Below are 17,255 nucleotides of genomic sequence, written 5' to 3'. Positions count from 1 at the left end.
TGGGGTCTCAGAGGCCGCGATCAGAAGACCACACTGACGTCTGATCTGTAGGTGCAGAATCTCACACTGCGAGCAGGAAACACTGGCCAATCACAGCTTCCCGGGCCCCCGGCAGCCGGGCCCCCCGAGACTGTTACCAGTAGCAACCAGGAGACTGCAAACAAGACCCCGGAGCCCCTGACTGTGCAACCCCCCAACACCCCAGGTGAGACTAACCACGACTACAAAATACTCTGTATATAATTCACGATGTCCCCCATTACTGACCCTGTACTCTGTATATAATACGCGATACATGGGGTGTTTGGGGGCTGCATGGGTGGATGGTGGCGGGCTGTGTGGGTTGGTGGGGTGACTGGATGGATTGATGCTGGCGGGCTGTGTGGGTTGGTGAGGTAACCGGATGGATTGGTGGTGCTGTCGGGCTGGGTACGGTGTTTGAGGGCTGCATGGATGGTGGCGGGCTGTGTAGGGTGAGTGGATGGGTTGGTGGGGTGACCGGATGGATTGGTGGTGGTGGTTGGCTGTGTGGGTTGGTGGGGTGACCGGATGGATTGGTGGTAGTGGGGTGACCAGATGGATTGGTGGTGGGCTGTGTTGACTGGAGTGGTGACCGGATGGAGTGGTGGTGGTGGGCTGTATTGATTGGTGGGGTGACCGGATGGAGTGGTGGTGGTGGGCTGTGTGGATTGAAGGAGTGACCGGATGGGTTGGTGGTGGTGGGCTGGTGGGGTGACCGGATGGATTGGTGGTGGTGGGCTGTGTGGATTGGTGGGGTGACCGGATGGATTGGTGGTGTGACCAGATGAATTGGTGGTGGTAGTGGATTGGTGGGGTGACCGGATGGATTGGTGGTGTGACCGGATGAATTGGTGGTGGTAGTGGGTTGGTGGGGTGACCGGATGGAGTGGTGGTGGGTTGGTGGGGTGACCAGATGGATTGGTGGTGGTGGGTTGGTGTGGTGACCAGATGGATTGGTGGGGTGACCGGATGGATTGGTAGTGGGCTGTGTGGGTTGGTGGGGTGACTGGATGGATTGGTGGTGATGGCGTGACCGGATGGATTGGTGATGGGCTGTGTGGGGTGGGTTGGTGGAGGTGGTGGTGGGCTGTGTGGATTGGTGGGGTGACCGGATGGATTGGTGGTGGTGGGCTGTGTGGGTTGGTGGAGTGACTAGATGAATTGGTGGCGGTGGTTGGCTGTGTGGGGTGACCGGATGGATTGGTGATGGGCTGTTGGGGTGACAGGGTGGGGTGGTGGGTTGTGTGGATTGGTGGGGTGACCGGATGGAGTGGTGGTGGGCTGTGTGGGTAGGTGGGGTGACCGGATGGATTGGTGGTGGGGTGACCGGATAGATTGGTGGTGGTGGGCAGTGTGGGTAGGTGGGGTGACCGGATGGATTGGTGGTGGTGGTGGGCAGTGTGGGTAGGTGGGGTGACCGGATGGATTGGTGGTGGTGGGCTGTGTGGGTAGGTGGGGTGACGGATGGATTGGTGGTGGTGGTGGGGTGACCGGATGGATTGGTGGTGGCGGGCTGTGTGGGTAGGTGGTGTGACCGGATTGATTGGTGGTGGTGGTGGGCTGTGTGGGGTGACCGGATGGATTGGTGGTGGCGGGCTGTGTGGGGTGACCGGATGGATTGGTGGTGGCGGGCTGTGTGGGGTGACCGGATGGATTGGTGGTGGCGGGCTGTGTGGGGTGACCGGATGGATTGGTGGTGGCGGGCTGTGTGGGGTGACCGGATGGATTGGTGGTGGCGGGCTGTGTGGGGTGACCGGATGGATTGGTGGTGGCGGGCTGTGTGGGGTGACCGGATGGATTGGTGGTGGCGGGCTGTGTGGGGTGACCGGATGGATTGGTGGTGGTGGGCTGTGTGGGGTGACCGGATGGACTGGTGGTGGTGGGTTGGTGGGGTGACCGGATGGATTGGGGTTGGTGGGGTGACCGGATGGATTGGTGGTGGTGGGTTGGTGGGGTGACCGGATGGATTGGTGGTGGTGGGCAGTGTGGGTAGGTGGGGTGACCGGATGGATTGGTGGTGGTGGGCTGTGTGGGGTGACTGGATGAATTGGTGGTGGTGGTGGGGTGACCGGATGGATTGGAGGTGGCGGGCTGTGTGGGTAGGTGGGGTGACCGGATGGATTGGTGGTGGTGGTGGGCTGTGTGGGGTGACCGGATGGATTGGTGGTGGTGGGGTGACCGGATGGATTGGTGGTGGTGGGCTGTGTGGGGTGACAGGATGGACTGGTGGTGGTGGGTTGGTGGGGTGACCGGATGGATTGGTGGTGGTGGGCAGTGTGGGTAGGTGGTGTGACCGGATGGATTGGTGGTGGTGGGGTGACCGGATGGATTGGTGGTGGGCTGTGTGGGGTGACCGGATGGATTGGTGGTGGTGGGGTGACCGGATGGATTGGTGGTGGTGGGTTGGTGGGGTGACCGGATGGATTGGTGGTGGCGGGCTGTGTGGGCTGACCGGATGGATGGATTGGTGGGTGGTGGGCTGTGTGGGGTGACCGGATGGATTGGTGGTGGTGGGGTGACCGGATGGATTGGTGGTGTTGGTGGGGTGACCGGATGGATTGGTGGTGGTGGGCTGTGTGGGGTGACCGGATGGATTGGTGGTGGTGGTGGGTGGCTGCGTTCTCCTCGGCCCCCTTGTGTTGAAGCCTGTTGCGCTCACTGACTGTCCGCTTTTCTCGCAGCTTTGTCCCCTGCGCTGTCAGGAGCACTGAAGATCCCACCTCGCCCGCTTTTGCCCCCCACCCAAGTCCCCCAATGTCGTGGCTCTGCACCTGTCACATCAGCGGCCCCTTGTGCCATGACCAATGGGCCCAGAGGGGGTCTCGGAGCGCCCTGGAGTCCCGCGGAAGTGTCTGTACAGCGCCAGCTTCTCCTCGGCAGCTCGGCCGCCGTCCTGCAGATTGCTGCTGCTGCTCCTGGTGCGGTGAGTGGAGGGGTCCGTACAAACTATAGGGCCGGACCCCTGTGACTTGTTCTGCTCCTGGGGCACAGCTGAAGGTTGGTTACAGTGTATCAGTGCAGACTGCTGTCACCTGTGCTGATACATTGTAACAAGTCCTCAGCTGTGCGCAGTTATTGTTCCACCTCCGGATGTTTCTTTTCACTGACAGCAAGTGGAGAACATGTGAAGCCTCCAGCTGAGGCCGTGCTCTGACTTGTGGCCTCTGGGGGGCGCCATGTTTCCTCTTCATCTCCTTTCTGTCTTGCAGAGCCCTCCGGCCGCAGAGACCCCCTATAAACCTTCCCTGAAGGGGTGTTTGCCTGTCCCCGCCGCGGAGTCGATCCCCAGATCCTTGGAGCAGTGCCTGGCGCACGGTGAGTGCTGCTCATACGTACGACTGTCAGCAGGAAGGCGCCCCCTCCTGTCTGTGTGCGGGATGACGGGGAGCTGCAGTACCCAACACCACCACAGACAGGAGGGGCGCTGAGCGTCCAGCGATCCTGGCACGGGGGACGGTGGTCACTGATCAGCAGAGAATAGGCGCAGGGGGCGGGCACACATTGTTCAGCGAGACCCCCGCCACCAGCCACAGAGCGCGCTCAAGAAATGGTGATCACACGCAGGGTCACGGCCCCCTCACAGAGAATGAGCCCCCTGAAGTGCTGCTCCCCTCCCCCACACACAGGACCCCAGAGATGGCTGACCCCTGCCTGCTGGGCGTCCTCCACTGCTGGGCCCAAGCTAGCCTGAAGTCCTCATGCTTTACACTGCCACACTGATCACTGGCTCCAGCTGTGCTGTAGTCTCATCTGTAAACCCCCGAGCTGTTATCACCCAAGTGACACCCCATCACTCAAGTGACACCCCATCACCTGAGCCCCGAGGTGTCCTGTCCGTCGGCTCAGGGTGTGGTGTCCTCCTTGTGTCACTCTCTATGATCACCCTCTTCTACAACTGCACCTCGGAGGGTGTCCCTGTTTGGGAGGGTGGGTGACCGGTTGTGCGCTGGGTGACCCGGTTTGGGGGTAGCGGTGGGTGACCCGGTTTGGTGGTGGCAGTGGGTGACCCGGCGTGGGGGTGGGTGACCCGGTTTGGTGGTGGCGGTGGGTGACCCGGCGTGGGGGTGGGTGACCCGGTTTGGTGGTGGCGGTGGGTGACCCGGCGTGGGGGTGGGTGACCCGGTTTGGTGGTGGCGGTGGGTGACCCGGCTTGGGGGTGGGTGACCCGGTTTGGGGGTGGCGGTGGGTGACCCGGTTTGGGGCGCTCTGACAGCTGCTGCTGGCCCTCTTCCCCGCAGGCAGACAGCTGGCTTTCTTGCTGGCAGCTGCTCGGTCGCCTCCTCCTCCTCCTCCTTGTTTTGCTTGCTGCCTCGCCTGCCTCTGGGATTGGAGGAGGGACGGGCGGGCGAGGGGGCGACTCACAAAGGGCTGAGCCTCTCATTCATTGTCTGGGCCGTGTGGACAATGTGGAGTCCTAGGCCGGGACCAGCACTTTCCTGAGCGACTGCAACTCTTGTCTACCGGGGTCACAACAAAGAGCAGTGCACCCCGCAGAGGCTGCGACTCCCGGCCTCCTCCGCACCCCGCAGAGGCTGCGACTCCCGGCCTCCTCCGCACCCCGCAGAGGCTGCGACTCCCGGCCTCCTCCGCACCCCGCAGAGGCTGCGACTCCCGGCCTCCACCGCACCCCGCAGAGGCTGCTTTTGGGGTCACTCTGATGGCCGGCATGTGGGTGTCTGGAGGTGGTGGCTCTTGTGGTAGTGGGGTCCTATGTGTGAACTTCCCATGAAAAGTCCATATCTCTGAAGAAGCCACTGACCAGAGTCGCCTACAGGTCAGTGAATGTGTGGGGGAAGGTAAATCTCCGGGAGGGGGGGACGGGAATGTAAATCTTCGGGGTTCACAGCAATCAAAAATTATACACCCAGCTGACAACTGTGCCTTCCCCAGTGCCCTCCCGAGCAGACAACTGTGCCTTCCCCAGTGTCTTCCCGAGCTGACAACTGTGCCTTCCCCAGTGTCCTCCCGAGCTGACAACTGTGCCTGCCCCAGTGTCCTCCCGCGCTGACAACTGTGCCTGCCCCAGTGTCCTCCCGCGCTGACAACTGTGCCTGCCCCAGTGTCCTCCCGCGCTGCCAACTGTGCCTGCCCCAGTGTCCTCCCGAGCTGACAACTGTGCCTTCCCCAGTGTCCTCCCGAGCTGACAACTGTGCCTGCCCCAGTGTCCTCCCGAGCTGACAACTGTGCCTTACCCATTTCCTCCTGAGCTGACAACTGTGCCTTACCCATTTCCTCCTGAGCTGACAACTGTGCCTTCCCCATTTCCTCCTGAGCTGACAACTGTGCCTTCCCCATTTCCTCCTGAGCTGACAACTGTGCCTTCCCCATTTCCTCCTTAGCTGACAACTGTGCCTGCCCCAGTGTCCTCCCGAGCTGACAACTGTGCCTGCCCCAGTGTCCTCCCGAGCTGACAACTGTGCCTGCCCCAGTGTCCTCCCGAGCTGACAACTGTGCCTGCCCCAGTGTCCTCCCGAGCTGACAACTGTGCCTGCCCCAGTGTCCTCCCGAGCTGACAACTGTGCCTGCCCCAGTGTCCTCCCGAGCTGACAACTGTGCCTGCCCCAGTGTCCTCCCGAGCTGACAACTGTGCCTGCCCCAGTGTCCTCCCGAGCTGACAACTGTGCCTGCCCCAGTGTCCTCCCGAGCAGACAACTGTGCCTTTTCCAAGGTCCTCCCAAGTTGACAACTGTGCCTGCCCCAGTGTCCCCCACCAGCTGATTACTGTGCCTTCTCCAGTGTCCTCCCGAGCTGACAACTGTGCCTTCCCCAGTGTCCTCCCGAGCTGACAACTGTGCCTGCCCCAGTGTCCTCCTCCCAGCTGATTACTGTGCCTGCCCCAGTGTCCTCCCGAGCTGACAACTGTGCCTGCCCCAGTGTCCTCCCGAGCTGACAACTGTGCCTGCCCCAGTGTCCTCCCGAGCTGACAACTGTGCCTGCCCCAGTGTCCTCCCGAGCTGACAACTGTGCCTGCCCCAGTGTCCTCCCGAGCTGACAACTGTGCCTGCCCCAGTGTCCTCCCGAGCAGACAACTGTGCCTTTTCCAAGGTCCTCCCAAGTTGACAACTGTGCCTGCCCCAGTGTCCCCCACCAGCTGATTACTGTGCCTTCTCCAGTGTCCTCCCGAGCTGACAACTGTGCCTTCCCCAGTGTCCTCCCGAGCTGACAACTGTGCCTGCCCCAGTGTCCTCCTCCCAGCTGATTACTGTGCCTGCCCCAGTGTCCTCCCGAGCTGACTACTGTGCCTGCCCCAGTGTCCTCCCGAGCTGACAACTGTGCCTGCCCCAGTGTCCTCCTGAGCTGACAACTGTGCCTGCCCCAGTGTCCTCCTGAGCTGACAACTGTGCCTGCCCCAGTGTCCTCCTGAGCTGACAACTGTGCCTGCCCCAGTGTCCTCCCGAGCAGACAACTGTGCCTTTTCCAAGGTCCTCCCAAGTTGACAACTGTGCCTGCCCCAGTGTCCCCCACCAGCTGATTACTGTGCCTTCCCCAGTGTCCTCCCGAGCTGACAACTGTGCCTTCCCCAGTGTCCTCCCGAGCTGACAACTGTGCCTGCCCCAGTGTCCTCCTCCCAGCTGATTACTGTGCCTGCCCCAGTGTCCTCCTCCCAGCTGATTACTGTGCCTGCCCCAGTGTCCTCCTCCCAGCTGATTACTGTGCCTGCCCCAGTGTCCTCCCGAGCTGACTACTGTGCCTGCCCCAGTGTCCTCCCGAGCTGACAACTGTGCCTGCCCCAGTGTCCTCCTGAGCTGACAACTGTGCCTGCCCCAGTGTCCTCCTGAGCTGACAACTGTGCCTGCCCCAGTGTCCTCCTGAGCTGACAACTGTGCCTGCCCCAGTGTCCTCCCGAGCTGACAACTGTGCCTGCCCCAGTGTCCTCCCGAGCTGACAACTGTGCCTGCCCCAGTGTCCTCCCGAGCTGACAACTGTGCCTGCCCCAGTGTCCTCCCGAGCTGACAACTGTGCCTGCCCCAGTGTCCTCCCGAGCTGACAACTGTGCCTGCCCCAGTGTCCTCCCGAGCTGACAACTGTGCCTGCCCCAGTGTCCTCCCGAGCTGACAACTGTGCCTGCCCCAGTGTCCTCCCGAGCTGACAACTGTGCCTGCCCCAGTGTCCTCCCGAGCTGACAACTGTGCCTGCCCCAGTGTCCTCCCGAGCTGACAACTGTGCCTGCCCCAGTGTCCTCCCGAGCTGACAACTGTGCCTGCCCCAGTGTCCTCCCGAGCTGACAACTGTGCCTGCCCCAGTGTCCTCCCGAGCTGACAACTGTGCCTGCCCCAGTGTCCTCCCGAGCTGACAACTGTGCCTGCCCCAGTGTCCTCCCGAGCTGACAACTGTGCCTGCCCCAGTGTCCTCCCGAGCTGACAACTGTGCCTGCCCCAGTGTCCTCCCGAGCTGACAACTGTGCCTGCCCCAGTGTCCTCCCGAGCTGACAACTGTGCCTGCCCCAGTGTCCTCCCGAGCTGACAACTGTGCCTGCCCCAGTATCCTCCCGAGCTGACAACTGTGCCTGCCCCAGTGTCCTCCCGAGCTGACAACTGTGCCTGCCCCAGTGTCCTCCCGAGCTGACAACTGTGCCTGCCCCAGTGTCCTCCCGAGCTGACAACTGTGCCTGCCCCAGTGTCCTCCCGAGCTGACAACTGTGCCTGCCCCAGTGTCCTCCCGAGCTGACAACTGTGCCTGCCCCAGTGTCCTCCCGAGCTGACAACTGTGCCTGCCCCAGTGTCCTCCCGAGCTGACAACTGTGCCTGCCCCAGTGTCCTCCCGAGCTGACAAATGTGCCTGCCCCAGTGTCCTCCCGAGCTGACAAATGTGCCTGCCCCAGTGTCCTCCTCCCAGCTGATTACTGAGCCTGCCCCACCATCCCCCCCAGCTGTGAGCAGGTTGAGTTTCCAGCTTTTTCCGGTGCTTACTTTCTTGCTCAGTAAACCCTGTTCACATTGACCAGAAGGGACCTCTGACTGTGGCCATGCGATAAGACGCTGCTCTGTCCAGCGGGGGGCTGTGCCCAGAGACTGTGAACACGACCTTATCACACCGCCATCGCCGCCCGTTCTGTAATGTACACCGTCACTTTATGGCATCACCAGTAGGTATTAATGATCCGTGCTGAGCCGGAGGAGAAGCGAGGTATGAACGAGCCCTTAGGGCATAGTATCGGGGGTCTCATGTGCCATCTCTCTGCCCCCAGACTCCGCTCCCCCGGGCTCCCCGGACTCTCGCCCTCCGCTGGACATGACATCAGGAAATGGTTCATCTCCAATTCCAGCCGCCGCCACTGGCAACGCCCCGCAGAACGGTGAGAGCCACCCGCCGCAGGCCGCGGTCAAGCCGCAAATCCTCACTCACGTCATCGAAGGCTTCGTGATCCAGGAGGGAGGCCAGCCATTCCCGGTATGCGGGGGGCCGAGTGGATGGGGGGAGTTGTAGTGCTATGTCTCATTCATGTCTCTTCTTACTCTGCAGTCTCACCGGAGCAGAGCCGTCCGCGAGGTGGGTCCGCGCTCAGCGCCAGTCATTGCTTGCACGGTGCCAGGCCCTGGAGCCTGAGGGGCCTCAAAGCCCCTCTGCGGCAATGTCACACGTGGCCACTGCTAGATCATGGGGGATGGGTGATGCCCCCTGTACATGTGCGGGGTGCACTACACGTCTGAACTACTGCATGTTACTGAGCAGAGCTGAGGGTTTGGTACAATGTCTGATTGCCCCATCAGGTCAGGTAAGAGCGCGGCCCATTCACTGACAGGAAGCAAAGATGGCGGCAGCAGGTGTGCTGATTTTCTCCTGGTGTCAGAAAGCTTCTGTGTATCAGGAAATGTCCGAGAGATGCTGTAGCAGCCGCCCCCAGTCTGTCCATTACACGGGGTCCCAGTGTTGGCTCCAGAAGCAGCGTATAGCAGCCGCCTCCAGTCTGTCCATCCCATGGGGTCCCAGTGTTGGCTCCATGAGCAGCGTACGGCAGCAGCCCCTAGTCTGTCCATCCCGCGGGGTCCCAGTGTTGGCTCCAGGAGCAGCATACAGCAGCAGCCCCCAGTCCAGCCCGCGGGGTCCCATTGTTGGCTCCAGGAGCAGCGTACAGCAACAGCCCCAGTCTGTCCATCCCACGGGGTCCCAGTGTTGGCTTCAGGAGCAGCGTACAGCAACAGCCCCAGTCTGTCCATCCCGCGAGGTCCCAGTGTTGGCTCCAGGAGCAGCATACAGCTGCAGCCCCCAGTCTGTCCATCCCGCGGGGTCCCAGTGTTGGCTCCAGGAGCAGCATACAGTAGCAGCCCCCATTCTGTCCATTACACGGGGTCCCAGTGTTGGCTCCAGGAGCAGCGTACTGCAGCAGCCCCCAGTCTGTCCATCCCGCGGGGGCCCAGTGTTGGCTCCAGGAGCAGCGTAGAACAACAGCCCCAGTCTGTCCATCCCATGGGGTCCCAGTGTTGGCTCCATGAGCAGCGTACTGCAGCAGCCCCTAGTCTGTCCATTACACGGGGTCCCAGTGTTAGCTCCAGGAGCAGCATACAGCAGCAGCCCCCCCAGTCTGTCCAGCCCGCGAGGTCCCAGTGTTGGCTCCAGGAGCAGCGTACAGCAGCAGCCCCCAGTCTGTCCATCCCGCGGGGTCCCAGTGTTGGCTCCAGGAGCAGCATACAGTTGCAGCCCCCAGTCTGTCCATCCCGCGGGGTCCCAGTTTTGGCTCCAGGAGCAGCGTACAGCAGCAGCCCCCAGTCTGTCCATCCCGCGGGGTGCCAGTTTTGGCTCCAGGAGCAGCGTACAGCAGCAGCCCCCAGTCTGTCCATCCCGCGGGGTCCCAGTTTTGGCTCCAGGAGCAGCGTACAGCAGCAGCCCCCAGTCTGCCCATCCCGCGCGGGTCCCAGTGTTAGCTCCAGGAGCAGCGTACTGCAGCAGCCGTCTGTCCATCCCGGGGGGTCCCAGTGTTGGCTCCAGGAGCAGCATACAGCAGCTGCCCCCAGTCTGTCCATCCCGCGGGGTCCCAGTGTTGGCTCCAGGAGCAGCGTACAGCAGCAGCCCCCAGTCTGTCCATCCCGCGGCATCTCAGTTTTGGCTCCAGAAGCAGTGTACAGCAGCATCCCCCAGTCTGTCCATCCTGCGGGGTCCCAGTCTTGGCCCCAGGAGCAGCGTACAGCAGCAGCCCCCAGTCTGTCCATCCCGCAGGGTCCCAGTTTTGGCTCCAGGAGCAGCATACAGCAGCAGCCCCCAGTCTGTCCATTACACGGGGTCCCAGTTTTGGCTCCAGGAGCAGTGTACAGCAGCAGGCCCCAGTCTGTCAATCCCACGGGGTCCCAGTGTTGGCTCCAGGAGCAGCGTACAGCAGCAGCCCCCAGTCTGTCCATCCCGCGGGGTCTCAGTGTTGGCTCCAGGAGCAGCATACAGCAGCCCCCTGGAGTCCCACCATCCCGCGGGATCAGCTACACTGTGGGAGGTTGTGTTTTTGGCTCTGCTAGTCCCCGTTCACACAGCAGGATGGCTGCCTCGCCTCCTAACTACAGCTGCTTTTGTGTGACAGGTGGGCCCACAGGAAAAGCAGCAGACGGAAAATCTGCCCAAGCAACACGACCCCAATACGACCACCGACTCTGAGATGGAGGAAACCTTCACAACAGGTGAGCGGCTCCAGATACCTGTCCCAGGAGCTAACGGTCAGGACTGCTCCCTCAGAGCGGAAGCCGCCCTGTCCCACCTGCAGACGCAGCACTTCATTCATTCTTACGTGTTTCCTCAGTGTCCAAAGAAGAAGGGAATCCCCCCAAGCTGAAGTGCGAGCTCTGCGGCCGAGTGGACTTCGAGTACAAGTTCAAACGCTCCAAGCGCTTCTGCTCAATGGCGTGCGCCAAACGGTGATTACCCGAAACTGGACGGAGGGGAACGTGTATGGGGATAGGAGGTGTATACAGGGGACAGGAGGAGGAGGTGTATATGCGGGACAGGAGAAGGTGTATACTGTATACAGGGGACAGGAGGAGGAGGTGTATACTGTATACAGGGGATAGGAGGAGGAGGTGTATACGGGGGACAGGAGAAGGTGTATACTTTATACAGTGGACAGGAGGAGGAGGTGTATACAGGGGATAGGAGGAGGAGGTGTATACTGTATACAGGGGACAGGAGGAGGAGGTGTATACTGTATACAGGGGATAGGAGGAGGAGGTGTATACGGGGGACAGGAGAAGGTGTATACTTTATACAGTGGACAGGAGGAGGAGGTGTATACAGGGGATAGGAGGAGGAGGTGTATACTGTATACAGGGGATAGGAGATGGTGTATACAGGGGACAGGAGGAGGTGTATACAGGGGACAGGAGGAGGTGTATACAGGGGACATGAGATGGTGTATACGGGGGACAGGCGGCGGTGTATAGTGTATACAGGGGATAGCTGGTGTATACTGTATACAGGGGATAGGACATGGTGTATACTGTATACGGGGACAGGAGGTGTATACAGGGGATAGATGTTGTATACGGTATACAGGGGATAGGACATGGTGTATACGGGGGACAGGAGGTGTATACTGTATACGGGGGATAGGAGGTGGTGTATACTGTATACGGGGGACAGGAGGAGGTGTATACTGTGTACAGGGGACAGGAGGAGGTGTATATTGTATACGGGGGACAGGAGGAGGTGTATACTGTATACAGGGGACAGGAGGAGGAGGTGTATACAGGGGATAGGAGGAGGAGGTGTATACTGTATACAGGGGATAGGAGGTGGTGTATACTGTATACGGAGGATAGGAGGAGGTGTATACTGTATACGGGGGATAGGAGGTGGTGTATACTGTATACGGGGGACAGGAGGAGGTGTATACTGTGTACAGGGGACAGGAGGAGGTGTATATTGTATACGGGGGACAGGAGGAGGTGTATACTGTATACGGGGGACAGGAGGAGGTGTATACTGTATACAGGGGACAGGAGGAGGAGGTGTATACAGGGGATAGGAGGAGGAGGTGTATACTGTATACAGGGGATAGGAGGTGGTGTATACTGTATACGGAGGATAGGAGGAGGTGTATACTGTATACGGGGGATAGGAGGAGGTGTATACTGTATACAGGGGATAGGAGGAGGTGTATACGGGGGATAGGAGGAGGTGTATACTGTATAGAGGGGACAGGAGGAGGAGGTTATATTGTATACGGGGGATAGGAGGAGGTGTATACTGTATACAGGGGATAGGAGGAGGTGTATACTGTATACAGGGGACAGGCGGAGGTGTATACTGTATAGAGGGGACAGGAGGAGGTTATATTGTATACAGGGGACGGGAGGAGGTGTATACTGTATACGGGGGACAGGCGGAGGTGTATACAGGGGACGGGAGGAGGTGTATACAGGGGACGGGAGGAGGTGTATACGGAGGACGGGAGGAGGTGTATACTGTATACAGGGGACAGGCGGAGGTGTATACCGGGGACAGGCGGAGGTGTATGCTGTATACGGGGGACAGGAGGAGGTGTATACTGGTATACAGGGGATAGGCGGAGGTGTATACTGTATACGGGGGACAGGAGGTGTATACTGTATACGGGGGACAAGAGGTGTATACGGGGGACAGGGGATAGGAGGAGGTGTATACTGTATACAGGGGACGGGAGGAGGTGTATACAGGGGACGGGAGGAGGTGTATACTGTATACAGGGGACCGGAGGAGGTGTATACTGTATACGGGGGACAGGAGGTGTATACTGTATACAGGGGACGGGAGGAGGTTATATTGTATACAGGGGATGGGAGGAGGTGTATACTGTATACGGGGGACAGGAGGTGTATACTGTATACAGGGGACGGGAGGAGGTTATATTGTATACAGGGGACGGGAGGAGGTGTATACTGTATACGGGGGACGGGAGGAGGTGTATACTGTATACAGGGGACGGGAGGAGGTGTATACTGTATACAGGGGACGGGAGGAGGTGTATACTGTATACAGGGGACGGGAGGAGGTGTATACTGTATACGGGGGACAGGAGGTGTATACTGTATACAGGGGACGGGAGGAGGTTATATTGTATACAGGGAATGGGAGGAGGTGTATACTGTATACGGGGGACAGGCGGAGGTGTATACTGTATACAGGGGACGGGAGGAGGTGTATACTGTATACAGGGGACGGGAGGAGGTGTATACTGTATACAGGAGGAGGAGGTGTATACAGGGGATAGGAGGAGGAGGTGTATACTGTATACAGGGGATAGGAGGTGGTGTATACGGAGGATAGGAGGAGGTGTATACTGTATACAGGGGACAGGAGGAGGTTTATACAGGGGACAGGAGGTGTATACTGTATACAGGGGACAGGAGGTGTATACTGTATACAGGGGACAGGAGGAGGTGTATTCTGTATACGGGGGATAGGAGGAGGTGTATACTGTATACAGGGGACAGGAGGAGGTGTATTCTGTATACGGGGGATAGGAGGAGGTGTATACTGTATACAGGGGACAGGAGGTGTATACGGGGGATAGGAGCTGTATACTGGGGACAGTCGGAGATGTATACTGTATACGGGGGACAGGAGGTGTATACTGTATACGGGGGACAGGAGGTGTATACGGGGGACAGGAGGTGTATACGGGGGACAGGAGGTGTATACGGGGGACAGGAGGTGTATACGGGGGACAGGAGGTGTATACTGGGGACAGGCGGAGGTGTATACTGGGGACAGGAGGTGTATACTGTATACAGGGGATAGGAGGAGGTGTATACGGGGGACAGGAGGAGGTGTATACTGTATACGGGGGACCGGAGGAGGTGTATACTGTATACGGGGGACCGGAGGAGGTGTATACTGTATATAGCGGACAGGAGGAGGTGTATACTGTATAGAGGGGACAGGAGGAGGAGGTTATACTGTATACAGGGGACAGGAGGTGTATACTGTATACGGGGGACAGGAGGTGTATACTGTAAACAGGGGAAGGAGGAGGTGTATACTGTATACGGGGGACAGGAGGTGTATACTGTATACGGGGGATAGGAGGAGGTGTATACTGTATACAGGGGACGGGAGGAGGTGTATACTGTATACGGGGACAGGAGGTGTATACTGTTTACGGGGGACAGGAGGTGTATACTGTTTACGGGGGACAGGAGGTGTATACTGTATACAGGGGATAGGAGGTGTATACCGGGGACAGGAGGTGTATACAGGGGACAGGAGGTGTATACTGTATACAGGGGACAGGAGGTGTATACTGTATACAGGGGATAGGAGGAGGTGTATACTGTATACGGGGACAGGAGGTGTATACTGTATACGGGGACAGGAGGTGTATACTGTATACGGGGACAGGAGGTGTATACGGGGACAGGAGGTGTATACTGTATACGGGGACAGGAGGTGTATACTGTATACAGGGGATAGGAGATGGTGTATACGGGGGACAGGAGGAGGTGTATACTGTATACGGGGGACAGGAGGAGGTGTATACTGCATACGGGGGACAGGAGGAGGTGTATACTGCATACGGGGGACAGGAGGAGGTGTATACTGCATACGGGGGACAGGAGGAGGTGTATACAGGGGACAGGAGGAGGTGTATAATGTATACAGGGGACAGGAGGAGGTGTATACTGTATACAGGGGACAGGAGGATGTGTATACTGGAGACAGGCGGAGGTGTATACTGTATACGGGGGACAGGAGGTGTATACTGTATACAGGGGATAGGAGGAGGTGTATACTGTATAGAGGGGACAGGAGGAGGAGGTTATACTGTATACAGGGGACAGGAGGTGTATACTGTATACAGGGGACAGGAGGTGTATACGGGGGTCAGGAGGTGTATACTGTATACAGGGGATAGGAGGAGGTGTATACTGTATACAGGGGATAGGAGGAGGTGTATACTGTATACAGGGGACGGGAGGAGGTGTATACTGTATACAGGGGACGGGAGGAGGTGTATACTGTATACAGGGGACAGGAGGAGGTGTATACGGGGGACAGGAGGTGTATACTATATACAGGGGTGATGTTTAGACCCCGCACCCTCCTGGTAGACTCTTGTGAGGACCTTCTTGTACAGATGCAGCGAAAACACGATTGATGAATATAATTGGTGCAGGATAGTGACAATGGGGCGGGGCCAGAACTGAACGTTTCCACCCTCGTTGAGTCGTATTCATGTAGTCGCTGTTGGCAGAGTTCACTGAATGGTGTGAGGGGCTCCTGCTGGGTCCTGGTAGGCCCGGATTGTAGGGGGCAGCGGTTGGACCCTCGCAGGATCACTCTGCCCCTATATCCTCTAGGTATAATGTCGGCTGCACGAAGCGCGTTGGCCTTTTTCATCCGGACCGCTCCAAGTTACAGAAACCAGTGGCAGCGAAGCTGCCGCGTCGGAGATCACGGAAGAGGAACCTGCAGAGTCCGAGCGTCGAGAGGATGATGCCGGTACGGAGCACAGGGGGCGACCGGACAGATTCTGGGGGCCGCTGCTGCAGTACCTGAAGGCTCCTGTAGGGGCGGATGGTATTGCAGGGTTTGCTGTGACTGAAGTAGTTCCAGGGGGAAAGTCGGGGGGCTTTTTTTGGGTTAAAGTAGCAGAAGATTTTAGGGTCAATGTCACTAGAGCTGAGGGATGGGGGTATTACTTCTCTAGCGCTGGCTGTAGTGGGGTCAGGGGTCTTCTCTGGGGTGGGGGGCACAAGAGATGGGGGTATTACTTCTCTAGCGCTGGCTGTAGTGGGGGTCAGTGGTCATCTCTGGGGTGGGGTTCACTAGAGCTGAGGGGTGGGGGTATTACTTCTCTAGCACTGGCTGTAGTGGGGTCAGGGGTCATCTCTGGGGTGGGGGTATTACTTCTCTAGCGCTGGCTGTAGTGGGGTTAGGGGTCTTTTCCGGAGTCGGCAGGGGCTTCGTACAGTTGAGCTTGGGAAGCATTCTGTTCACGTCCCGCGGTTCTCCCCACAGATGTCGGAGACCATCACTCCCATCAGTGTGACGCCTCTGACTACAACTTACAACCTCAATCACAATAACAGCCAGGAGGACTCCAGCCGCTGCTCGGACCACTCCAGCTATGGGGAGCCCTTATCCCCCATGTCCGCTATCTCCTCCCTGTCCCGGCGTGGCCACTTTGAGCGTGGTCTGGAGCTGACGGGTCTACAGCGGGGTCTTCACAACTTCTTACCGCGTGATCCCACCAAGTGGAACGTGGAAGATGTCTACGAGTTCATCCGGTCCTTGCCAGGTGTGATTCCTAAACCAGTGGGGGGTCTCCACATTGGAGATGGTGGCCGCTCCTCTGTCAGGACCCCATCTCCATGTCTTCTTCTCTGTGCAGGGTGTAAGGAGATCTCGGAGGAGTTTCGTGTCCAGGAGATTGACGGCCAGGCCCTGCTGCTGCTGAAGGAGGACCACTTGATGGGTGCCATGAACATTAAGCTGGGGCCAGCGCTGAAGCTGTACGCCCGGATCAGCATGCTGAAGGACTCGTAACCAGCGGAGGGCTCGGCGGATCGTTGTGGGGGCAACGACATCTGCGGGGCTGTTGGCCTCCCGGGAACTGTTATTTATAGGAGTTTTCCTTGTTTTCTATATTTTTATGAGCAGATTCTCTATTTTATACGGTTTCTCCCATTTTTGGCAGAATGAATTTGTAGCTTTGTATCCGCTGCCATTTCATTGTTGGGAGCCTTTTTTGATTCCCGTTATGAGGGTGGTCGTTGGAGGTGACCTGTTTTCAGACTTCAGGGAAGTAGTGCTGGCAGCAGGGCCCGTTCTGTCCCGTCAGTCTCCTGTAGTGGCAGAGCCAGACTGGTGTGGCCCTCGCTGACTGGAGGGGCCCGTCCTCTACCATCAGGACACCGGCAGCCTCCATATTACATGGACAGATGCGGATTGTCCTCGTACCCCGGGGAATGTACTTTGCTCATGCCATGACTTTCTCTGACCACATCATCCCTGGTAGAGGCCCAGACTACTGCAGACTGTCAGGGATCGGTGGCAGCGCTCTTGGTGCTCACGTATAAAGGCCGTGTTATCTTTATTTTATAAATAAAGTTGCAGTTGTATTAATGCCGTGTCAGCTGTTTCATCATTTCACATTCCTGTGTGCGGTTCTCGCCATCCGGTGATAAATGTGTGATTAATATCACATTGGCCTCCGGGACCTTCCTGGGGCTCTGCTCCCATAGGGTCTGCAGTGGTCATACCACAAAGTCCAGGAAAACCTCTGCTCCAGATCCTTCCTGGCAGAGGCTGGAGCCTTCCCAGGAGAGTAACAA

The 17,255-nt window shown here is 58.6% G+C and overlaps 1 protein-coding gene across 5 annotated transcripts in view; it reads left to right on the top strand.

Annotated features, from left to right (window-relative positions):
- The window catches only part of PHC2 (polyhomeotic homolog 2), a 44,452-nt gene extending 27,406 nt beyond the window's left edge, over nucleotides 1–17,046 (top strand). For all 5 annotated transcript variants that reach the window (XM_077260463.1, XM_077260465.1, XM_077260461.1 and 2 more), the window contains 10 exons: nucleotides 52–205; nucleotides 2,703–2,944; nucleotides 3,231–3,336; nucleotides 8,210–8,412; nucleotides 8,485–8,511; nucleotides 10,529–10,625; nucleotides 10,745–10,859; nucleotides 15,279–15,420; nucleotides 15,940–16,219; nucleotides 16,313–17,046. In XM_077260463.1, the coding sequence (XP_077116578.1) occupies nucleotides 52–205; nucleotides 2,703–2,944; nucleotides 3,231–3,336; nucleotides 8,210–8,412; nucleotides 8,485–8,511; nucleotides 10,529–10,625; nucleotides 10,745–10,859; nucleotides 15,279–15,420; nucleotides 15,940–16,219; nucleotides 16,313–16,467 (1,521 nt within the window). In that variant the 3' untranslated portion in view covers nucleotides 16,468–17,046. The remainder of the gene's footprint in view (nucleotides 1–51; nucleotides 206–2,702; nucleotides 2,945–3,230; nucleotides 3,337–8,209; nucleotides 8,413–8,484; nucleotides 8,512–10,528; nucleotides 10,626–10,744; nucleotides 10,860–15,278; nucleotides 15,421–15,939; nucleotides 16,220–16,312) is intronic.
- Nucleotides 17,047–17,255: the final 209 nt, after the last annotated feature.

The sequence above is a fragment of the Ranitomeya variabilis genome, chromosome 4 (assembly GCF_051348905.1).
Source record: "Ranitomeya variabilis isolate aRanVar5 chromosome 4, aRanVar5.hap1, whole genome shotgun sequence".
Taxonomy (NCBI): domain Eukaryota; kingdom Metazoa; phylum Chordata; class Amphibia; order Anura; family Dendrobatidae; genus Ranitomeya; species Ranitomeya variabilis.
The sequence above is the reverse complement of the archived record's forward strand: the minus strand, read 5'-3'. Positions and strand labels throughout refer to the sequence as shown.